Consider the following 19,430-nt stretch of genomic DNA (forward strand, 5'->3'; position numbering starts at 1 on the left):
TATCTATCATTGACGTGTGGGGCCTGGTCCCACTGTACCGGAATATGCTGACATCACCCCTGACCTGCCAGCGGGCTTCTGAAAAGATGCTGACCTGGGTAATACTTATTATGTCTTGTTGGTATTCCTTATTATTATTGTCTGGCTTAATCACTATAAACTTTACAAACTTTAATTTTCTGATAATAAGTCTCCCATTTCTTTAAACGAACAACACATATCTCAATCGCGCTTCCCATTTCTTTAAACCAACTCATCGTCTCCCCTGTAACCTCCTCCCGTCCTCCATCATGAGTCTGTTGATCTCGTCCTCCCTCTCTCCGTCGTCCTCTCTCTTCGAGGAACCCTTACTTGCCCAGTCCTTTCTCTCCCTCCCCCCTTCGATCTCGTATCGGGGGAGGTTCGGGTTCGGCCCCTCGTCGGTGGCCGACTCAATGATCGTGGTGAACACGCCGAGCCAGGATCTGGTCCTCACCAACTTCGCCTACTGCTCCTCCACGGATCTTGACTAGTACGCCGCACCCGGGTCCAAGAACGTCCTCGTCCTCGTCCTCGTCCTCGTCCTCGTCCTCGTTGGATATTCGGTTGTCCTCACCCTACTTTATCCTTCTTCTTGTTCGTCTTTATGATTTGCATTGCTAAAATTACGGATTGAACTTGTATCCACCGTGTTCTTTTTGAGATTATCGTGGGATCTTGTCACCATGAAATTTGACAACGCAATCGGTCGCACTCTAATTTTCAAGATTTTTGGTTTCTTGGATTAGGAATGTTGAGTTGATCTTCGTATTAGTACCTTCTGTTCATGACTCTTCCGACTTCTCATCAAGAATGACCGGAGATCCGGTTGGTCGTACCTTAATTTTCAAGATTTCGATTTCTTGATTTTGTAATGTTGATTTGGTAACCGGATGCTACCCTTACTCTGTTCATGATTCTTCCGGCTTCTCATCAAGAAAGATTGAGGATACAGTTGGTGACACTTTTTGTGGGAAGCCCTCGCTTTTGTTCTTTCAGATTTGTTCCTCCGGATAAATTTAAGCTGGCACTGCTCACTATAGAGTTGGATTTTGTTAAAGGAAAAGACTAATAGAACTGAGCAAGGTTTTCTTGAAACTTATGTTAATTGTATTTCATGATTGAATGCTGATATCATAATCTACAAGTCTTGTTTATGTTGTAGTTGGATGCTGTACTTATCTCTAAACTTCAGAAAAAATTTATTGACCAGGTGACACATCCATACCATTTTTTTTTAATTAACTTATATATCTACTAGCTAACATCTTCTATACACACACACACAAATATATATGTATATATATATATATATACGTATGCTTATGTGGCTTGGCTACTTGGCTGATGTTGAATTTCTTTTTTATATCGGCCTTCAAATTAAATTATTCTGAATACTGATAGTTTCTTCTTCTTTTTTATTTATTTATTGTGCTCTATTTATGCAGGGAGAATATTAAGATATATTTTTTGAGTATTTTATGTAAGAACTTGACTAGATTAATTGTGTAGAATTTTGTAGAATAACTTTTCACGTATGTTTAATGGTCTCCATTTAGATGTCTATAGTTGAGCGGACCACTTTCATGGAAAGTGGTGGTTTAGTTAAATTTGAGAATATCTGAGACTTGTTTATAACTTGAACTAAGTAGCAGAAATTTTGGGCAGCTTTATTTGGTATTTATAACTTGTTTAAGGGGAGATTTTTTGGCTAAACTGAACTGATTGTTTGATCATAGTGAACTATGAATGCCTCAAGGAATAAATCAAAAGGAGTTGGAAGCTATAATCCTTCAGGCAGTAGTACCTACAGAACTGGAAATCCATTAATTCTTTTTATGAAGACTTTAAGAAAGTAAATGTGAAATATAAAGAAAATGAGATTAATGCAAAAAAAGAATGAGAAAGAGAGGACTGCTGTATTATGCCTACTTCCTTTTAAGAAAATGGAAGATAAAAGACAAAATACACATACATACGGAAAGTGAACATCTTAAAATCTTTCATCTTTACGGCATCTTTCTGTTGCTATGCAACTCAATGACATGTAAGTGAGATGTCAGTTGTTCGATAAACTAAATAGACATGATTGAAACTGTTCTCTTGTATACATAAATGCGTACTTGTATGTATACATACGTTTGTGTATGTATGTATGTATATATATATACATATATACACACATATATATATGTATATATGTACATATGTATTTATGTATATATGTGTGTGTATGTATGTATATGTATACATATACATAGATACATATGTATAAATATATATATATATGTATATGTAAGTATGTATATATATATGCACATATGTATATATATATGTGTGTGTATATGTATATATGTCTAAGTTATATTAATTTGAAATGAGGCTTGTTTTGGTCTAAGTTAAGTCTTACTGATACATGATTTTTGTTTAATATTGTTAGATACTCTTTTATGGATGTTTATAGTCTTCTATTGGAATAAAAAGATTCCAGAATCCAGATACATTGTATGCGGGACTCATTTGTGTAGATAGTGCTATAATGGGTTAGCTTGAGTGGAGGTCGAATCCTTTTAATAAAGAAAGAATGCTTTAAGTTATATTAGGGAGAATATTAACTGGTTATTTCTCTTTGCTTTCAAATTGATGTTCTAAGTGGAAAGGAAACGTAGGTTGAGTAATAATAAGTGGAGGAGTATCTGCTTCCATAAAAACAGGTTGTTGGAGAATGACTTCAAAGTTATGTAAGTTCATTTTTGGCTTCCAGACCTTATCACTTTTCTTTTTGGTTTGTTTTATTTCTCTTCCTTAACCTATGTTTCTTGTTTTCTTTCTCTTTTTTTGTCTGCAATGAATTTAACCTCTGCAACTAAAAACTTTACCAGACATTTCAATGACAAAGTTATCAACAATGTGAACCTTCTTCAGATAAAAATTCAAGATCAATTTCTTAAATATTAATCCACCAAAATCTGATCTTCCAATGCTAATTTCCAAAGTAGTTATGTTATTTCAATTTTGTGGCAAATGTTCTACAATTATATTGTTGAGCCACACCAAAATCACTGATTGTTCTGATATCTTGAATGAGATCTATTGTGGAATTATTGTTATTATTAAGTTTATATCCCTCTTGCGTGAATGGATCCACTTTTGAAGACTTGGGGATGAGTGAAATTGTTAAATATGCATATAATGGCTCTCAGTTAAACCATTATTTATCCATAAACTAAATGGTTTCATTTTCAGGATATTTAATTAGTATATTACCAAGGTTAAGCATTATTTTGTACTCGTTTTGTTGCTTATTGTATTACAATAAGAATCATCCTAACACATTATAGTCCTACCTGTGGCTTCTATAATAGCCAAGCTCTGGGATTTGGTAGAGTTTTATCTTGCAACTATCTGATAATTCATTTAATAACAGGTGAAAGAGTCTCATTTGAATATTTTGGAACAAACTATATATTTATAGTTAATCAAGCTCTAATAGTGGGGGCCAAGATGAATCCAAAGGTATGGATAGAGGAATAATATCCACATAGACATATTTTGTGTTTGGTTCTCCAAATTCGGGCATTAAGGTTTTTTTATATTTTTGTTTTATTTGATCTTTTAGCAATTTTTTTTTAGAGTATAATCTTTTCCATAGGTAAATCATGAAAACATTTTTTATATCTTTACACAGTTAATCAGCGTGAAGCTGCCAGCAGCAAAATTTTCAATCATAAAGAGTTCAACCTTCAGACGCTAGGAATTGGAGGACTGATCTTTTGATTCTATTAACATTGTCATCATAAATCTTATGACTTGCCATGCTTAAATAGCTCTACTGGCATAGTCTTGTGCCATCATAAATCTTATGCTGCCTTATGCTTAAATAGTTGACGGTTTTCTTTTTAGGAATCAAATTTGTGTTTTCAACTTATATATGAAAATCATATATCTTTATCTGATAATAATTATAACTCTAAATAAAATACATTAGCACTTCGATTAATCCGACATTGAGTACTTAATTAAGATTGATGTATAAGGATACAAGGGTTATATTAATATTAACTTTAGTTTGAACATTTTTGTCAGTGGTTTAGGTCAAATGAAATTAATAAATTAGTTAGCTTATCAAACTCGGGTCATGATAATATTTAGCTTAGTTTTTTATGTTTTTGTTGGGATAATTATAGATGGATATTGTTGTAGGTGCAAACTGAGTATGAGTATTCTTGAACTTTTTGTTAACTGATTATGGTATAGATATAAGGTAGATCACTCAACAGTTAATGTCTAATTTATAATATAGATACAAGTTAGGTATGGGTCAAACTATGCTAGGATTATTTTTTGAAGAAAATAACTGTATTAAAAACTAACCATGTGAGTACAAAATACTTGTGAGGTCATGGTAATAGGGCAAGTCACCATTCCATGTACAAGAGACACCCTTATTTCTTGCAACACATACAAGAGAATGTGCATCCTTGTTACATTCTTTGTACAAAATGCCACATAGATAGCATGATGCGATAGAGCCTATACGATGCAAACACATAGCGAAGCTCATCATATTCACAATCATCATATTAAGAAGAATCTTACGACCAATAATAGTATGGTGGTAGTTGGTCACACTTCTCCGAACAGTAATACGGTGATCAATCTTATGATCAGAGCAATAAATCAATGGTGAAAATAGAAGTTCTGACATTATCCATGCTCCGTACCAGTACACGCCACAATCATCCTTGCTCTAGGAGTTGTCTCGGGCACATGTGGTTTACAATGATTAAACTATAATCATCACTACATTGATGTATTAATGATATATGGTATATCAATATATTATATCGTGGGATTATTTTTAGGATTGAGTTTAATAAACATATCAAATTGATATACAAGTATATAAGATCAAGATCTCGATCCAATGTCCATGTGGAGTTTCGTCATTCTTTTTTTTTTTAGAGTAAAATTAGGTATATCCAATAGAGGTGTTATTGAGGAAGAGGTTTCACGGCATGCGGCAGTGGCTCTTGAGAGCAAGGAAGAGGTTTCTATTTACTGTTTTTTTTCTATTTATTTTTATTTTCTTAGTTTGTAGGCATTCACTAAAGTTTTTATGTTTTACATTAAATATTTTTTTATCAGCCATTATAAAAATTTCAGAACAAGTGCTTAAATCTTTGGAAGCTGATAGTTTCAGATGAGTTGGGAAGTTTAGATCATAGCTGGCTTGTGCTTTGTGCTGCTTATTGTGGTGGCGCAGAAGATCTTGGTGACCTCTTTCTACATAAGAATTCTTCTTCTGAAAGGAGAATTCAGTTTATCAGCAAATGCTTTCACTTGTTTAATTGTTATGATGCATCTATTCTGGAACTGATATTTGAGACGTATTCCTGTAGTTTTAAGCAGACATCAGTTATCTGGGTATTGATTTAGTCATCCTTTATTTTATTGAATCGCATCATGGCCAGCGTGCAGTTTTAGTACTTGATTGGCACCTCTGCTCTCACCTGTTGTTTTGTCGATCTGGATGATTGTTTCTTTTTTGTTTAACATTATTCTTGATCTCATGAATCAAGTTGGTAGGCTCTCTCAAAAAAGTTGTTTCTAAGATTGGCAATGATGCGGAGTTCTTGTGTCATTACTCTTATCTTCTAATCAAAATAGGATACTTCATCGGCTCTTTAGGATTTTAAATCCTCTACTTGTCATTGGAAATTTTTTTATCTTATGTTGACGATGATATAGTTATTCTTCAACCATTTGTGTTTCCGGCCTCTAAGAAGATGATGTTTCATCTGCTTGTTTGTTTCCTTGTTCTTTATTATGTTGACAATGATATAGTTATTCTTCAACCATCTGTGTTTACGGCCTCTACGAAGATGATGTTTCAACTGCTTGTTTGTTTCCTTGTTCTTTATTATGTTGACGATGATATAGTTATTCTTCAACCATTTGTGTTTCTGGCCTCTAAGAAGATGATGTTTCAACTGCTTGTTTATTTCCTTGTTCTTTATTATATTGACAATGATATAGTTATTTTTCAACCATTTGTGTTTACGGCCTCTAGGAAGATGATGTTTCAACTGCTTATTTGTTTCCTTGTTCTTTATTATGTTGACGTTGATATAGTTATTCTTCAACAACCATTTGTGTTTCCGGCCTCTAAGAAGATGATGTTTCAACTGCTTGTTTATTTCCTTGTTCTTTATTAATGAATGTAAGCAACATTGACCTTATGTAGGCCTTTCAAATAGGGAGTGAGATATCAGCATCAACTGCAAAGCTTCTTTGATGCTGTCCCATCTTCATCATCACTACAGTAAGATGACTTGGATGAGGCCTCCAAAGGAGGGGTGAAGTCGACGATACGAACGATGTTGGATAGGCCTCGGAAGGAAGGGTATGTGTCTTGGTACTTGAGGAGGTCGGTGGCAACCATGGAACTCAGAGTCTAAGCATAAATTCTTCCCTTTGAGGCCTCATCCAACATCGCTCAATAGCCGAATGCTCATGGACACCCTCTTTCGTGAATCAGGAAGAACATATTTTTGCAACCCAAAGCAGAAGTTGAATAGACAAAAGTCGTCCTACTGAATCACTATTATTACGTGATCAAACATGCATGATTCATGCATCGCAAGAATACGAAGTTTCAGTTCATGAATCGTGCATGTTTGTTCACGTAACAGTAGTGATTCGGTTGAAAGGAGAGTAGTTATCACCTGAAACCAAATTAATACTAATAATTCTTTATTTATTATGATAACAGTACAAATGTAGACAAGGCTGACACAACCCTATCCCATCTGATATCATGACAGACTGATATCATGACAATATATCCACTCTTTATATATTGTCATTACTAGCTAAGAAGCTGTCACTGGCCACATCGGCAGTCAACACAGGCGCAGGAAGGACCACACTTGCAGTCTCCCTCCGTCTCGGCAGCTGCTGGGGCATCGACTACACCATCCAAGTAGCTGTAAGAGATGACATGAAAGAAACGTAAGTAGTTACTCTGCTTTAGATGGCTTACTTTTAATCATCCTTACTAATTCATCAAGAGGTAATATGTGTTAGTCTCAGAGAACCCCTCGCTCTCTCTCTCTCTCTCCTAATCAAATTAAAAGAATTTGCAGACCATAAGATTCTCGTGTTCCTGAAAATTATAAGGTAAAGTGGGCAACGGGATATGCCGCCCATCGGTAGGTTTGATCATTATGCTTCGACTTTGAAAATAGTTTTAAGCTATGGCATCACTCAAAAAGAAATAATCGCAGATATATTCTCTGTTTTTTTTTTTCCTTCTTTTTTGAGTTGTTTTTTCAAGAATAAAAGGATCATGTTTGCTGAGTCATCATGTTGTGTGGAATTTCATCATGCGGACAAGATACTCCCACACCCTCACCCATGAGAGAGATCAATAATACCTCTTCTCGGTCTCAACAGTCTCGATAGCGTAGCTGTTTCCCTTCTTCCTGCAGGAGCAAACCCGAGTTCTTGTGGTCAATATTAAACTCAACCCTCAGCATATTTGCTGTGTGTATGGCAGAGCGGTGGGAGGGCGGGGAGGAAGAGAACTTACACGCACTGGCTCTTGTCAGCGCAGTCGCAGTTGCCGCAGGTCGACATGGCGAGAAGCAACAAGCACAACGGCTCAACAAATTATGGAGTGGTATGCGTTCCTGGTTAGAAGCTTTCGCTCGGTCGGGGGGGGGTTTATTTATAGCCGGAGACGGCCCGATTACGTGAGGGATTGGAGCGACGGACCACATTCAGTCTGTGCTCCACACACGCCACCGGGAGAAGCATCCAAAGGAATCTCCATTATGGGAGAGCGGTAAACTTCCTTCCACCTCTCGTGTCAGCATCATCTTCCTGATCTTTTTTTTGTGTTTCCCCTTCCCGATGCGGGGTAGAAAGGCAGACCGCTTTGACACGGAAGCTTTCTTTTCTTTCGCGTCTTCTCGTGTCTGAGTGCGGTGATCGTGTTCAGTCGGCCTCTTTTACTTTGGATTCCAAGTCTGGTTTAGTTAGATCAGACTTTGACACGGAAGCTCTCTTGTACGTCGTATTCGTCCTCTGTACTTTGGGTTATAATTCTGGAGTCCAATAGGTAATTCGTTCATCTGCTTTCATTTTTTTTAATGGGATTTGCCTTTCTTTCACGACGTAAACTTTCTTTTTTTTTTATATATCCTTTTTAACAATCAAAATATAAATAGTTTTAAAAGTAATATTAGAAATTAGAAAATTATGAATACTAAAAAAAAAATCATATAGTAATACCATTTATATATTATAAATAAGAATAATAAAATCGTTAAATAAACTTATTAGTGATAAATATTAATTAAACCCAATGTCATTGCAGTGATGCACCAAATAGTAAAAATTTTGAAGTTAGATTATATTGATTCTATTCAAGATCATTTTAATAATTAGTCATATACTTACGAAATCACCATTTTATTACATCTTTATCATATTTTTTTTATAAAAAATGATTAATTTTGCTTAATAATTCTATTTATAACAAAAATAAATATTTATTCATTACTGTTGTTTATTGAGGGATGAGTGCTCTACGAGAAAAACTAAAAGTAAATACTTTAAGTAATTTATCCTTTTTTGCTTCGTATTCACATTTTTTTTTCCTTATAACAAATTTATATATATTTGAGTGATTTTCCGTTGTGTTCTCTGGGGACAAAAGCCATCTACCCATCTGGTTTTATTGTGTGTGTTCCTCCTAAACTTGATGACGACATCTGTATCTTATTCATAGCTCTAAGCCATAACATGAACATTAAATCATACTGATGCGTGGGGTGGGGTGGGGTGGGGTGGGGGAGAAGGTAGGAATCAAATTACCAGCCAAATAAGACAAGAAAAAGTAAGCTAAGAAAGCGGCCGACATACCAGCAAGAACTCGAGGGAGGACGTATCTGAAGATTCGCACCAAAGTCGTATGACTACTTGCTTTTTTCTTTTTTGTCTCGCCTTGTTTGTTCAATTGCCGCCAGCTACAGGCGGACAAAATATGTTTCGTAAATTTCTCTCGTCTCGTTTGCTCGTCTTCGTCGCAAAAAGATCTCGAATCCTGGAGGGTGGACTAAAAACCTAGCATGTCGCTCGTCTTCGTCGCAGCACCTTTCACCTTTTTAATCGGAAGATAACCACCTCAGGTTTCCGGCTCGCCCTTATCTACTACTTGTCTGACTTGATATCATTTTTTAAAGCAAAACAATATTGTTTTTAAGCAAAAATGCTCAACCATACCTCTCAGTTGTGGCTGAACCAAAATACTACCATTCAACACGAGAACGTCGTATGGTCTCTGAAAAAGAAGGACCTGGACAGAGGTTTCACAAGTTGAGGTCAAAAGCAAATATACACACCTGGTAGGGACATTGCCGCCCTGAGCTGGTTGGATTCAGATCCGCAAACCATCGCCTGAAAAACCTTTAGGACGATCATAAAACTAGTAAATCGTAGCAACATTGATTCAAAGTTTTTTGAAGAGATGATAATCTAATGGAACTTGGCAAGCATATATAAGAAGTCCAAGAGAATTTTATATTTATCCTACAATTAATTGCCCTGTTAAGTATATATACATGCTTCTATTCATTTAGACTTTATAAGTAGTAATATATAAAATGGACATGACTAATACTACTCGAGCCTTTTGTACACCTCTAAGGGTTAAAAAGTGGGTACCAGCTAAAACAAGATACAAATCTACATGCATGTTCGTTTACCTTCTTGGCATCTTCCTTGTTCAATTTTGGAACATGATATGTAACAGAGAATGCATCACATATACCAAGAGACTCCAGAAATTCCATCTCGCTTGTCGTCCCAAGTACCTACACGTTCTTACCCTGAACAATAATTAAGACATGGCAAACATACAAAAGGCAACACAATTCAGCATGCAATTTTTAAATGTATGCCTTGTGTATATAACAAACAAAAGAGTTATACATAATGCATAGTTCACTGATAAAAAAAATCACAATAAGCAACTTTGGCACAGTGGAAACTAGAGATAACACATAGGTCACTTATAGTTTAGTACATGAAAAGACAAGCACACATAACATAGCTTTCTTTCCTTTCTTTTCGTTACCGAGTTTGAGAGGAACTTAATACACTAAACAAGAACAGAATCTTTGTAGGAAGCCATTACAGGAGAACCAGTAATGTCTGTGAAATCAAATTCGAAAAACATGGTCCAATAACTACATACTCTAATAACCTGAAGCATTGAACATTACAAAAAGCATCGAGTCACAGTAGGTTAATACAGATACAAACCAAAAGAACAAGCCCTGTAATACAAGATTATTTCCATTTGTCAGTGGATGTTAGTCAAGAATCAGCTACCAAAGAAATCAACTATTACATGGAATAATATCTTAGAGCCATATGTTCAAGTGGTATTAGGAATCTACAGAGCAAAATCAGAATAAAGCACGACTTACCTCTCGATATCATCAAGAATTATGATGCTTAGTTGAGATTTGTAAGCATCTTCAAAAACCTATATACATACATTTATGTATGTATATACACACACATTTATTTATTTATATTCAACATGTACATAAAGTTTTGGTCAAAACAAATGAGCCATGTGAATTTTACGTTCCTCATTTAGGACTTGTTATGCATTTGCACAATATTCTGGCAATAATTTCTGGACAATAAAATCCAACCAAGCGCAACAGACCAGGTGCAAGATAACGGTTTCAATCTTTTCTATTTAGTTTATAGAACTAGCATCTCACTTATATTTGACCCAGAAGAGGGTTACATGTCATTGAGTTGCATAGCAACAGAAAGATGCTGTAAAGATGAAAAAGATGTTCACTTTCTATATGTCTGTGTATTTTGCCTTTCATCTTCCATTTTCTTAAAAGGAAGCAGGCATAATACAGCATTCCTCTCTTTCTCATTCTTTTTTCACATTAATCTCATTTTCTTTGTATTTCACACTTTACTTTCTTTAAGACTTTATCAGAAGAATTAACGGATTTCCAGTTATGTAGGTACTGCCTGAAGGATTATAGCTTCCAACTCCGTTTGATTTATGCCTTAAGGCATTCCTAGTTCACTAAGATCAAACAATCAGTTCAGTTTAGTCAAAAACATCTCCCCTTAAACAAATTATAAATACCAAATAAAACTGCCCAAGATTTCCTCTACTTAGTTCAAGTTATAAACAAGTCTCAGATATTCTCAAATTTAACTAAACCACCACTTTCCATAAAAGTGGTCTGCTCAATTTTAGACATCTAAATGGAGACCTTTAAGCATACGTGAAAAGTTATTCTACAAAATTCTACACTATTAATCCAGTCAAGTTCTTCCATAAAAAACTAAAAAAACATATCTTAATATTATCCCTGTATAAATGGAGCACAATAAATTAAAAAAAGAATAAACTATCAGTATTCAGAATAATTTAATTTAAAGGCAGATATAAAAAAGAAATTCAACATCAGCCAACTAGCTAAGCAACATAAGCAAGTTGGTCATACCATCATATACAGCATGCAAATATATATATATATATATATATATATATATATATATATATAATCATAGAAGATGATAGCTGGTCGATATCTAAGTTAATTCAAAAAAATGGTATGGATGTGTCATCTGGTCAATAAATCTTTTCTGAAGTCATTGAGCGATAAATACAGCATCCAACTACAACATAAACAAGATTTGTAGATTATAATATCAGCATTCAATCATGAAATATAATTAACGCAAAAGTTTCAAGAAAACCTTACTTGCTCAGTTCTATTACTCTTTCCTTTAACAAAATCTAAACTCTAATGTGAGCAGTGCCAGATTAAATTCATCCGGAGGAACAAATCTGAAAGCATATACTAGAAGAACAGCACAACTTATTAGACTAGACATGTACGAGTGCTAGTTGGTGTGGAGAACACCTGTTAACTGAGATTTGATCACCAGATGAAACTCTTATATGCTGACGTTGGATGGCATTCAACGCAATATGATAGCTAGAAATGTTCTGATGACCAGTATTTCTTTGTTAAGGTTCACATCATTCAACAAATATCTACCTGTAATTGAATTAGATCAATCTTCTGTCCGAGTAGCAAAACAAGAAGAAAGTTATACCAACGCCAAGAACAAAAGCGAGGGCTTCCCACAACAAGTGTCACCAACTGTATCCTCAATCTTTCTTGATGACCAGTCGGAAGAATCATGAACAGAGTATGTAAATCCGGCTATCAAATCAACATTACAAAATCAAGAAATCAAAATCTTGAAAATTAAGGTACGGATCTCCGGTCATTCTTGATGAGAAGTCGGAAGAGTCATGAACAGAAGGTGCAAATACGACGATCAACTCAACATTCCTAATCCAAGAAACCAAAAATCTTGAAAATTAGAGTACGACCGACTGCGTTGTCACATTTTCGTGGTGACAAGATCCCAAGATAATCTCAAAAATAACACGGTGGATACAATTTCAATCCGTAATTTTAGCATGCAAATCATAAAGGCGAACAAGAGGAAGGATATCGTAGGGTGAGGACAACCAAATCTCCAACGAGGACGAGGACGGTGTAGGGCGAGTAAGGGTTCCTCAAAGAGAGAGGGCGACGGGGAGAGGGAGGAAAAGATAAAACCACGCACACGGTGAAGGAGGAATGACGTTACAGGGGACCCGATGCCTCGGTTTAAAGAAATGGTAAGCGCGATTGGGACACGTGCACGGCTTGATGAGGAAACTGCAAGATTAGGGCCCAAACAAATGGACGGTGAGATTGTCTGCCTCTCAAACATTCCATACGGGCCAAGACAAAGCTGGACTCCTCCTTAGCAGGCCGGCCCATATTATCCGTAAATAACCAAAACAAAGTTCCACTGGAACCTAAATATATCATTTAATGAGTTCCGAAAACATGAGAATTGATAAGGCACATATCTAAATCACGTCATGACCCATGCCGAATCACGCACCCACCAAATCAACACGAGAGCTGCTTTCCCACATCGAGTCGGAGCCCGTATACGGAGGTGCCCCCTCGCCAAGTCCCGTTCCGGAAAACTTGGGACGACGCCGCATAGCATCGTTCCGTGCATACTGGGCGACGGTCACACAAAGGTACCATCTCATCACTCGGAGGATCAACTGCCATGCTAAATCTACGTACGATTGATCATTGGGCAATTACATAAAAACTTCAACCGACACCTGGTCAAGGGAGAAAAAGAGAGGGGAACAAAAAGAGATCACTAACTTAATCTTCTAGGAGCCTAAGTCATGAACTCCCCTGACCAGGGCCTATGTGCAAGAACTCGATCACCCTTGAAGGCAATGACCCCGACCCCCGATTCAATTCGACCTAGGCACACTCCTTCCAAACCGATCGAGCAATGCGCGACAATGCCACCTTCCCGACCCCCAGTCGAGCTACTAAGAGATATATCCTCAAACATCAATAATTTTGGACATCGATCGGTGAATCAAACAGTGTTGACTCCTCACCTACAGCAAACGAGAATGATAAACACAACAAAGAAACAATAAAATTACGTAAGGCGGAGACAAGAAACTTTTCCTGATTCGACATCATGATTACGTTCTACAAAAAGCTCCAGTATCCATAACAATTAAAATATATTTTATGATTCCAAGTTTCCCTTGACTTACCAAGATTTTCATGCAAAGCTCCAAAACACACATCTCCCTCGATCCTTCACGCGCATGACATTCCATTTTAACCTAAGGAAGGAAGGAGGTTAGGTTTGACGATTTTCCATGCGGACAGGAAGAACTACAAAACGTCCGAAGAACACCTTGTGGCCTCTGAATGCATTGCGCAGGTGATCTGCGCGGTGGGTGACGGGTGTGTGGCAGTCCCACTGTGACTCGTTCGGTGACACTTGATCGTCGTCCTTGCCGTCCACATTTAATAGACTTTTTGGTGCGATATACCATCTGTCTGTAATGATCAAGTCTGACTATTCCAAAACTCGTCGTCACCCGCATGGCATAACGTCGAACACATGAAAGGCATGCAACACAACTCGAGAAGTTCAAACGGTAGCAAATTCCAAATATGATAAAGCCGGAGTTCGATCGACTACACTATAAGACAATAATAATAAGGAATACCAACAAGACATACATGTGTACGGCAGGCAGAGCTAACATGGACATGGGATGTGCGTAGCCGATGCGTATCGCGGAGCTTACGAATGGTGCTTGCTTTACGTAGCGCGTGTTCTTCTCAAGAGCCTATGTTGCTCTCATGTTGATGAGTTGATCAAGCGACTTGAGAGATGCACGCAGGTGATGATATCGGTAATACCACCGTCTATATGTAATCTGAACCCATGCCGTGTGCGTTCCTCGAAAGATTCACCGGACCTTAGTTCCTGGGTAAGCCGGGCTCCTTCAGAAATGGCGCGTGAGAAACGGTACGGTGGGACCAGGCCCCACACGTCAATGATAGATGGGGGTAGGTACGAGCAGGGGAGAGGAATCGGAGGTGCAAAAGAAACGCTCGAAAAGCCGATGTGGCCTCATAAATGAAAGCGGGCGGGTACGCGTCCCGTAGTGGTATAATTGTGTACCCGAAGGGGTTGCGATGTTGCGTCCCACGACGAGAGCGATGCATGCACCTCTTCCTCCCCTTCCTCTACAAAGGCCCCCTCCCACCCCCTCTCTTTCTCCTCGTTGCCTGTCGTCTCTCTATCTCTCTGCGTGTGTACAAGAATGCCACTGAAAATGACGCCCACGTAATTTCACGACAAGGAGTCCTTTAGCTTCCTCTTCCTCTTTATGGCTTCTCATATCCGCTGCCCCCTCACGGTCTAACTGCGAGACGATAAGCTTCGTTTGATGGGTCTAATGGCCGACCAAATGAAATGGACCTCCTCTGAGTCTGAAACCAGCGGGAGCACTGCGCCAACCACCTCGTCCTCGTCTTCGTCGTCGTCGTCGAGGAGCTCGTCCATGTCCCTCAAAGGCGGCGTCACGGAGCAGCAAAAGCGGGGAAGGGACAGTAGGCGGCACCCGGTGTACCACGGGGTGCGGATGCGAGCGTGGGGGAAGTGGGTGTCTGAGATCCGGCAGCCACGCAAGAAGTCCCGCATCTGGCTCGGCACCTTCGCCACCCCCGAGATGGCCGCCCGGGCCCACGACGCTGCCGCCCTCTGCGTCAAGGGCCACGGCGCCGCAACCACCATCCTCAACTTCCCGGAGCTCGCCGGCTCGCTACCCCGCCCAGCCTCCCTCTCCCCGCGCGACGTGCGGGAGGCCGCCACCCGGGCTGCGGCCATGGAGCCGCCGGGCGCATGCGGCCCCGCGTCGTGGTCGTCGTCTTCGGAGGGGCCTTCTCCGACGCCGACGGATGAGCTGGGTGAGATAGTGGAGCTCCCCACGCTAGGTGAGGGGCTCTTCGACTCTGCTGCGCTTGGGGATGAGTTCATCTTCCATGACTCAGTGAACTCGTGGGCGTACCCACCGCCATTGATAGAAGTCGAAGAGGACAAGGATTTCTTCCCTGAGCCATTATGGTCACAGGAAGGTGACAATTCCACAGGCTGGGAAGCTCTCTCCTGCGGTTTCTGATTTAGTTCATATATAATCTTAGATATGCACATTTCTTCTCCTACTCCTTCCAAGAGCTGTGCAATCCAGTGGAATGACTCAAAACGACGGCAAGAGCGTCCGCCATAGGGAGCAGATAGCAGTCAACAGTGAGTTGTGGCCATACTACATCTGGCATTCTCTTCCAATATAGAAGACACAATAACTGCAGGCGCATTGCAATAGTCGAACGTGAAATGTAAAAGGAAGCATTCTCCTCTTCTTCGTCCGCCTCTCGCATTCAATCAAAAGAAGTACTTGCTTTGTTGGTTTGTTCTGAACCATCTTCTCCTCCTCTCCCTTTTTCCTGCCCAGTGAAACTGTAGGACTTTACTGGACTCTCCTAGTGCTGTCTGCCTGTGTGCAGATGCCAATTTGTACTCTTCTACCTTTTTTACCTTGTTTGAGTGTACTTGATTTTATTTGCTCGATGCGAGTTCCGAGGTCAAAATGGATGCTCGACCGACGAGAACAGGCATTTTACCTCATATTTATAGTCTGTTTCCTTCCTGGGAATGAGCTGTATGCCCCTATTATTTGTTCCTGACATCTGATTGATCGGAGTTTATATATCCTCCAATGGAATAAAATATTCTGTCTGCATGTAGATATACTATTCTCAAACATGCTGGTTTCAAATGCTCATTCGCCATCATGTACTGGTACATCAACGTAGGTAAATTATGTTCGTTGGCTTTGATTGGGCATATTATCGATTCCGCCACATAGACCCTTGTCACGTCAACCTAAGTGCGAAGCCTCGTGAGATAGATGTAGCTCCACGTCGGATGAGCCATCAGGAATCCGGGATGATGGCTATTCTCCTCCTGCGCCACCTGAGGCTACACCAACAAGCATCGCCCTAACAAGGACCACACTGGGAAGCTCAGAATGGTGTCGTATGGTGTCGTTCCACATATCCCGGACGACGAATGTCCAAAGGTACACTCATCGCTCGAGGAGTCGACCGTCGTGCGAAGGTCATGTACGATCGACCCTCATGCACTGTGATAAAACCCCTTGCCAACATATGACAAGGGGAGCTGGAACATAAAATTCCACTAACTTGATTTTTAAAGAGACCTAAGTCGGAACTCTCCTCCCCATCCCGATCTTGGCCGGTGTGCAGAATCCAATGACAACAAGGGTGGATGGGCTCGCTAAAGAGGTGCTTCCCAACCAAGTCCGAGCTCGATCGATCAAGCGAAGACTCCGTCCTCGAGACTATTTTGGACATCGCCGATCGGATCAAGTCGTACCAACCCTGCGGCCACGGCATAAGATACACATATAGGCTTGATCACTAATTCTTATTGACATTGTGATCAATCATAAAAGCATCAATGCGAAAACAAATTCTCGGCAAATGAAACGTCACAGTCGTTGAAACATGAAAAACACCGATATCAATATCTTCATTTTACTTTTAGTATAGAATCTATGAGAAAAGGAAGACATGCCCACCTGATTGCATAATTCCAATATCGAAAGGCATGCAACTGATACGGAGCACCACATTAACAAGCATGATGAATTCATGCTTGTTAATGGCTCGGGTTTTGGGGGAAGAAAAGTTGGTGATGGATTCCTCAACGTCATGAGACAAACGACTGTAAGTTAACTCTTCTACATCAATGAGAGAGAAAGCATACTTATGTCACAAAGGAAGCTTTGCTGCCCATGTTTATAGGCATAAAAAACGTGTAAGATCTATCACCTATAAAACTAGAGCAATCAATATATGTAGCTTAGTAATTTTTTATTATGTCGACCAACGATGCTCAATTAGAATTCACAACCACCATTTGGCTTTTGCATTGTTTTGCTCAACATGTGAACAATGCACTAACATAAGATTAAAAGTGGAAGGGTTGATTTAGTAGTATGGCCTTAGAACTAATGTCGTTGACCACAGATCAGACCTCACAATGGCCCCTGGAACGTATGGCATCCCATGACTCATGGCTGCCTACGAAATCCCCATGCAATCGTGAGTGAGATGGAGGACATGCAGTGGTTGGCACGCCCCCAGGAGAGCATGTGAAAGGCAGAGAAGACAGGAAACTACCGGTAGACGAATTTAGACAAACAGGTGTAGGGCACGTACAAAGACAAGAGCTATGCGGCGTAATGGTGGAAAGGGATAACCGCAGAGAGATCACACGGCTCGTGTCGATGGTGGCCGATGAGGCAATGCATGGATTTTAAAGGGCCGTGCTGCATCTTCCAGAGAGATAACGTTCCAAACTCCTCCGTCGGTAAAACCGTACTCCTTCCGTCTCCTTCGAGCTTTCGCAGATAGAGACGCCGCAGAGGACAAGGTGGTAGGTCGCAGCTTGAGAAGGTGTGGTGACCTAGCGACCATACTTGACAGCCTTTCCGCCGTGTTGGTCGCCAGCCGCCGGTCCCACAAGGCTAAAGGCTAGGATGTATATTTTTACAAATATACCCTTTTGGAATATGAGTATAACGTGTTTATCCTCACCGATTTCGATGGAGTATTCATTTATATCCCTTCAATTTAAACAATTAAGATTCTTTGTATTTCTTCTTATTAATAAATAATGTAAGAAAAATAGAGCGTGTCAACTAACTTATTCGATAAAACATTTAATTTTTGATAGAAAAATTATTTAAGATCTAATATTGGCATACTAATTAACACCTATGGGCTGACTATACCTTAGTAATACATGATTAACATCATAATCATTCACAACAACAGTATTACTAATTATGATTAATATCATATTTGCATCTATAATTCCTTCGAACATTTATAACAGCGCTAATTAAGCCTCCAAACTGTTCACAGCCAACGATGAGATAGCACATCAATCAAGTGAAGAAACAATGCTGTGATGAACGATATCAAAATAAGTAGATTCACGGAAAGAGAAGTCCAATTTGATTTTTTAATTTAAGGGCCCACAAGGATTGATGTGTGCATCATAATGAGATGCTGAAAGAACATTATGAACTCTATGAACGTATGAAGTCTTGGTCCAAAAAATTTGCATGGCCGCAGTGTTTGAATGATGAAAGCATCAAAGAAGCTTAGCAGTAGGTGCCGATATGTTCAGATGATAAAGTAGACAACCGAGATAGATTATGTCACACATAGACAAGGTGCAGAATATTTTCTTAATATATATTGCTAACTACATGCAATAGTCACTACTCACTCCCTCTTTAGGAAACAAGAAAGGAGTAGTTTATTCATATTAGAAAGGCTGACGTTAGGTCAATGTTGCTTACAATCATTAAGAAGAATAAATTAATTATAGATTATCATCTGTAATTTACTATCTTCAATATCTTAATTTTTTTATATTTTCAAAAATTACATTCAGTTCTTTATATTTATAAACGATTCTTCTTAAGGGTTAAAAAAAGATAATTTTATAAGATTAAAAATTAAAAATAATAAAATTAAATATTTTATTTTTATAAATATATTAAAATATTATAAATAACTAATTATACGAAGTAATATGTAATTAGCTCGCAAACAACAATGGCTGAAACACCATCTTCTTAGCGGTGGAAAACAAAAAAAGGTTATAGAATAACTAAGATAAGAAAAGTTTCAATTACAAGGAGAGGATTAAAAATCCAAAAGAGCCCACCAAGTGTCCGATTCTGATTAGAAGGTAAGAGTACTGACACAAGAACTCCACATCATTGCCAATCTCAGAAACAACTTTTTTGAGACATTCTACCAACTTGATTTATGAAATCAAGAATA

The 19,430-nt window shown here is 38.7% G+C and overlaps 1 protein-coding gene and 3 long non-coding RNA genes across 5 annotated transcripts; 2 read left to right on the plus strand and 2 right to left on the minus strand.

Moving 5' to 3' along the window:
• Positions 1 to 88: 88 nt before the first annotated feature.
• LOC135676864 (uncharacterized) lies at positions 89 to 8,155 on the plus strand. The gene is made up of 2 exons (XR_010514453.1): positions 89 to 584; positions 6,266 to 8,155. It is a non-coding gene; the product is annotated as an uncharacterized LOC135676864 (long non-coding RNA).
• Positions 7,455 to 7,810, minus strand: LOC108953159 (uncharacterized). Its single transcript, XR_001978610.2, has 2 exons — positions 7,613 to 7,810; positions 7,455 to 7,505 (listed from the first exon to the last, which is right to left on the minus strand). It is a non-coding gene; the product is annotated as an uncharacterized LOC108953159 (long non-coding RNA).
• Positions 8,156 to 8,785: 630 nt separating the features above from the next.
• On the minus strand, positions 8,786 to 12,101 carry LOC135676863 (uncharacterized). Of its 2 annotated transcripts, none has more exons than XR_010514450.1 (4): positions 12,000 to 12,101; positions 9,792 to 9,914; positions 9,310 to 9,483; positions 8,786 to 9,187 (listed from the first exon to the last, which is right to left on the minus strand). It is a non-coding gene; the product is annotated as an uncharacterized LOC135676863 (long non-coding RNA). The 2 variants fall into 2 exon arrangements; XR_010514451.1 differs by having other exon boundaries at positions 9,310 to 9,492.
• Positions 12,102 to 14,656: 2,555 nt separating this feature from the next.
• Positions 14,657 to 16,229, plus strand: LOC103989124 (ethylene-responsive transcription factor TINY-like). Its single transcript, XM_009407889.3, has one exon. It carries the CDS (start codon positions 14,933 to 14,935, stop codon positions 15,662 to 15,664), a length of 732 nt encoding a protein of 243 aa, XP_009406164.2. The 5' UTR covers positions 14,657 to 14,932; the 3' UTR covers positions 15,665 to 16,229.
• Positions 16,230 to 19,430: the final 3,201 nt, after the last annotated feature.

The sequence above is a fragment of the Musa acuminata genome, chromosome BXJ1-6 (assembly GCF_036884655.1).
Source record: "Musa acuminata AAA Group cultivar baxijiao chromosome BXJ1-6, Cavendish_Baxijiao_AAA, whole genome shotgun sequence".
Lineage (NCBI taxonomy): Eukaryota > Viridiplantae > Streptophyta > Magnoliopsida > Zingiberales > Musaceae > Musa > Musa acuminata.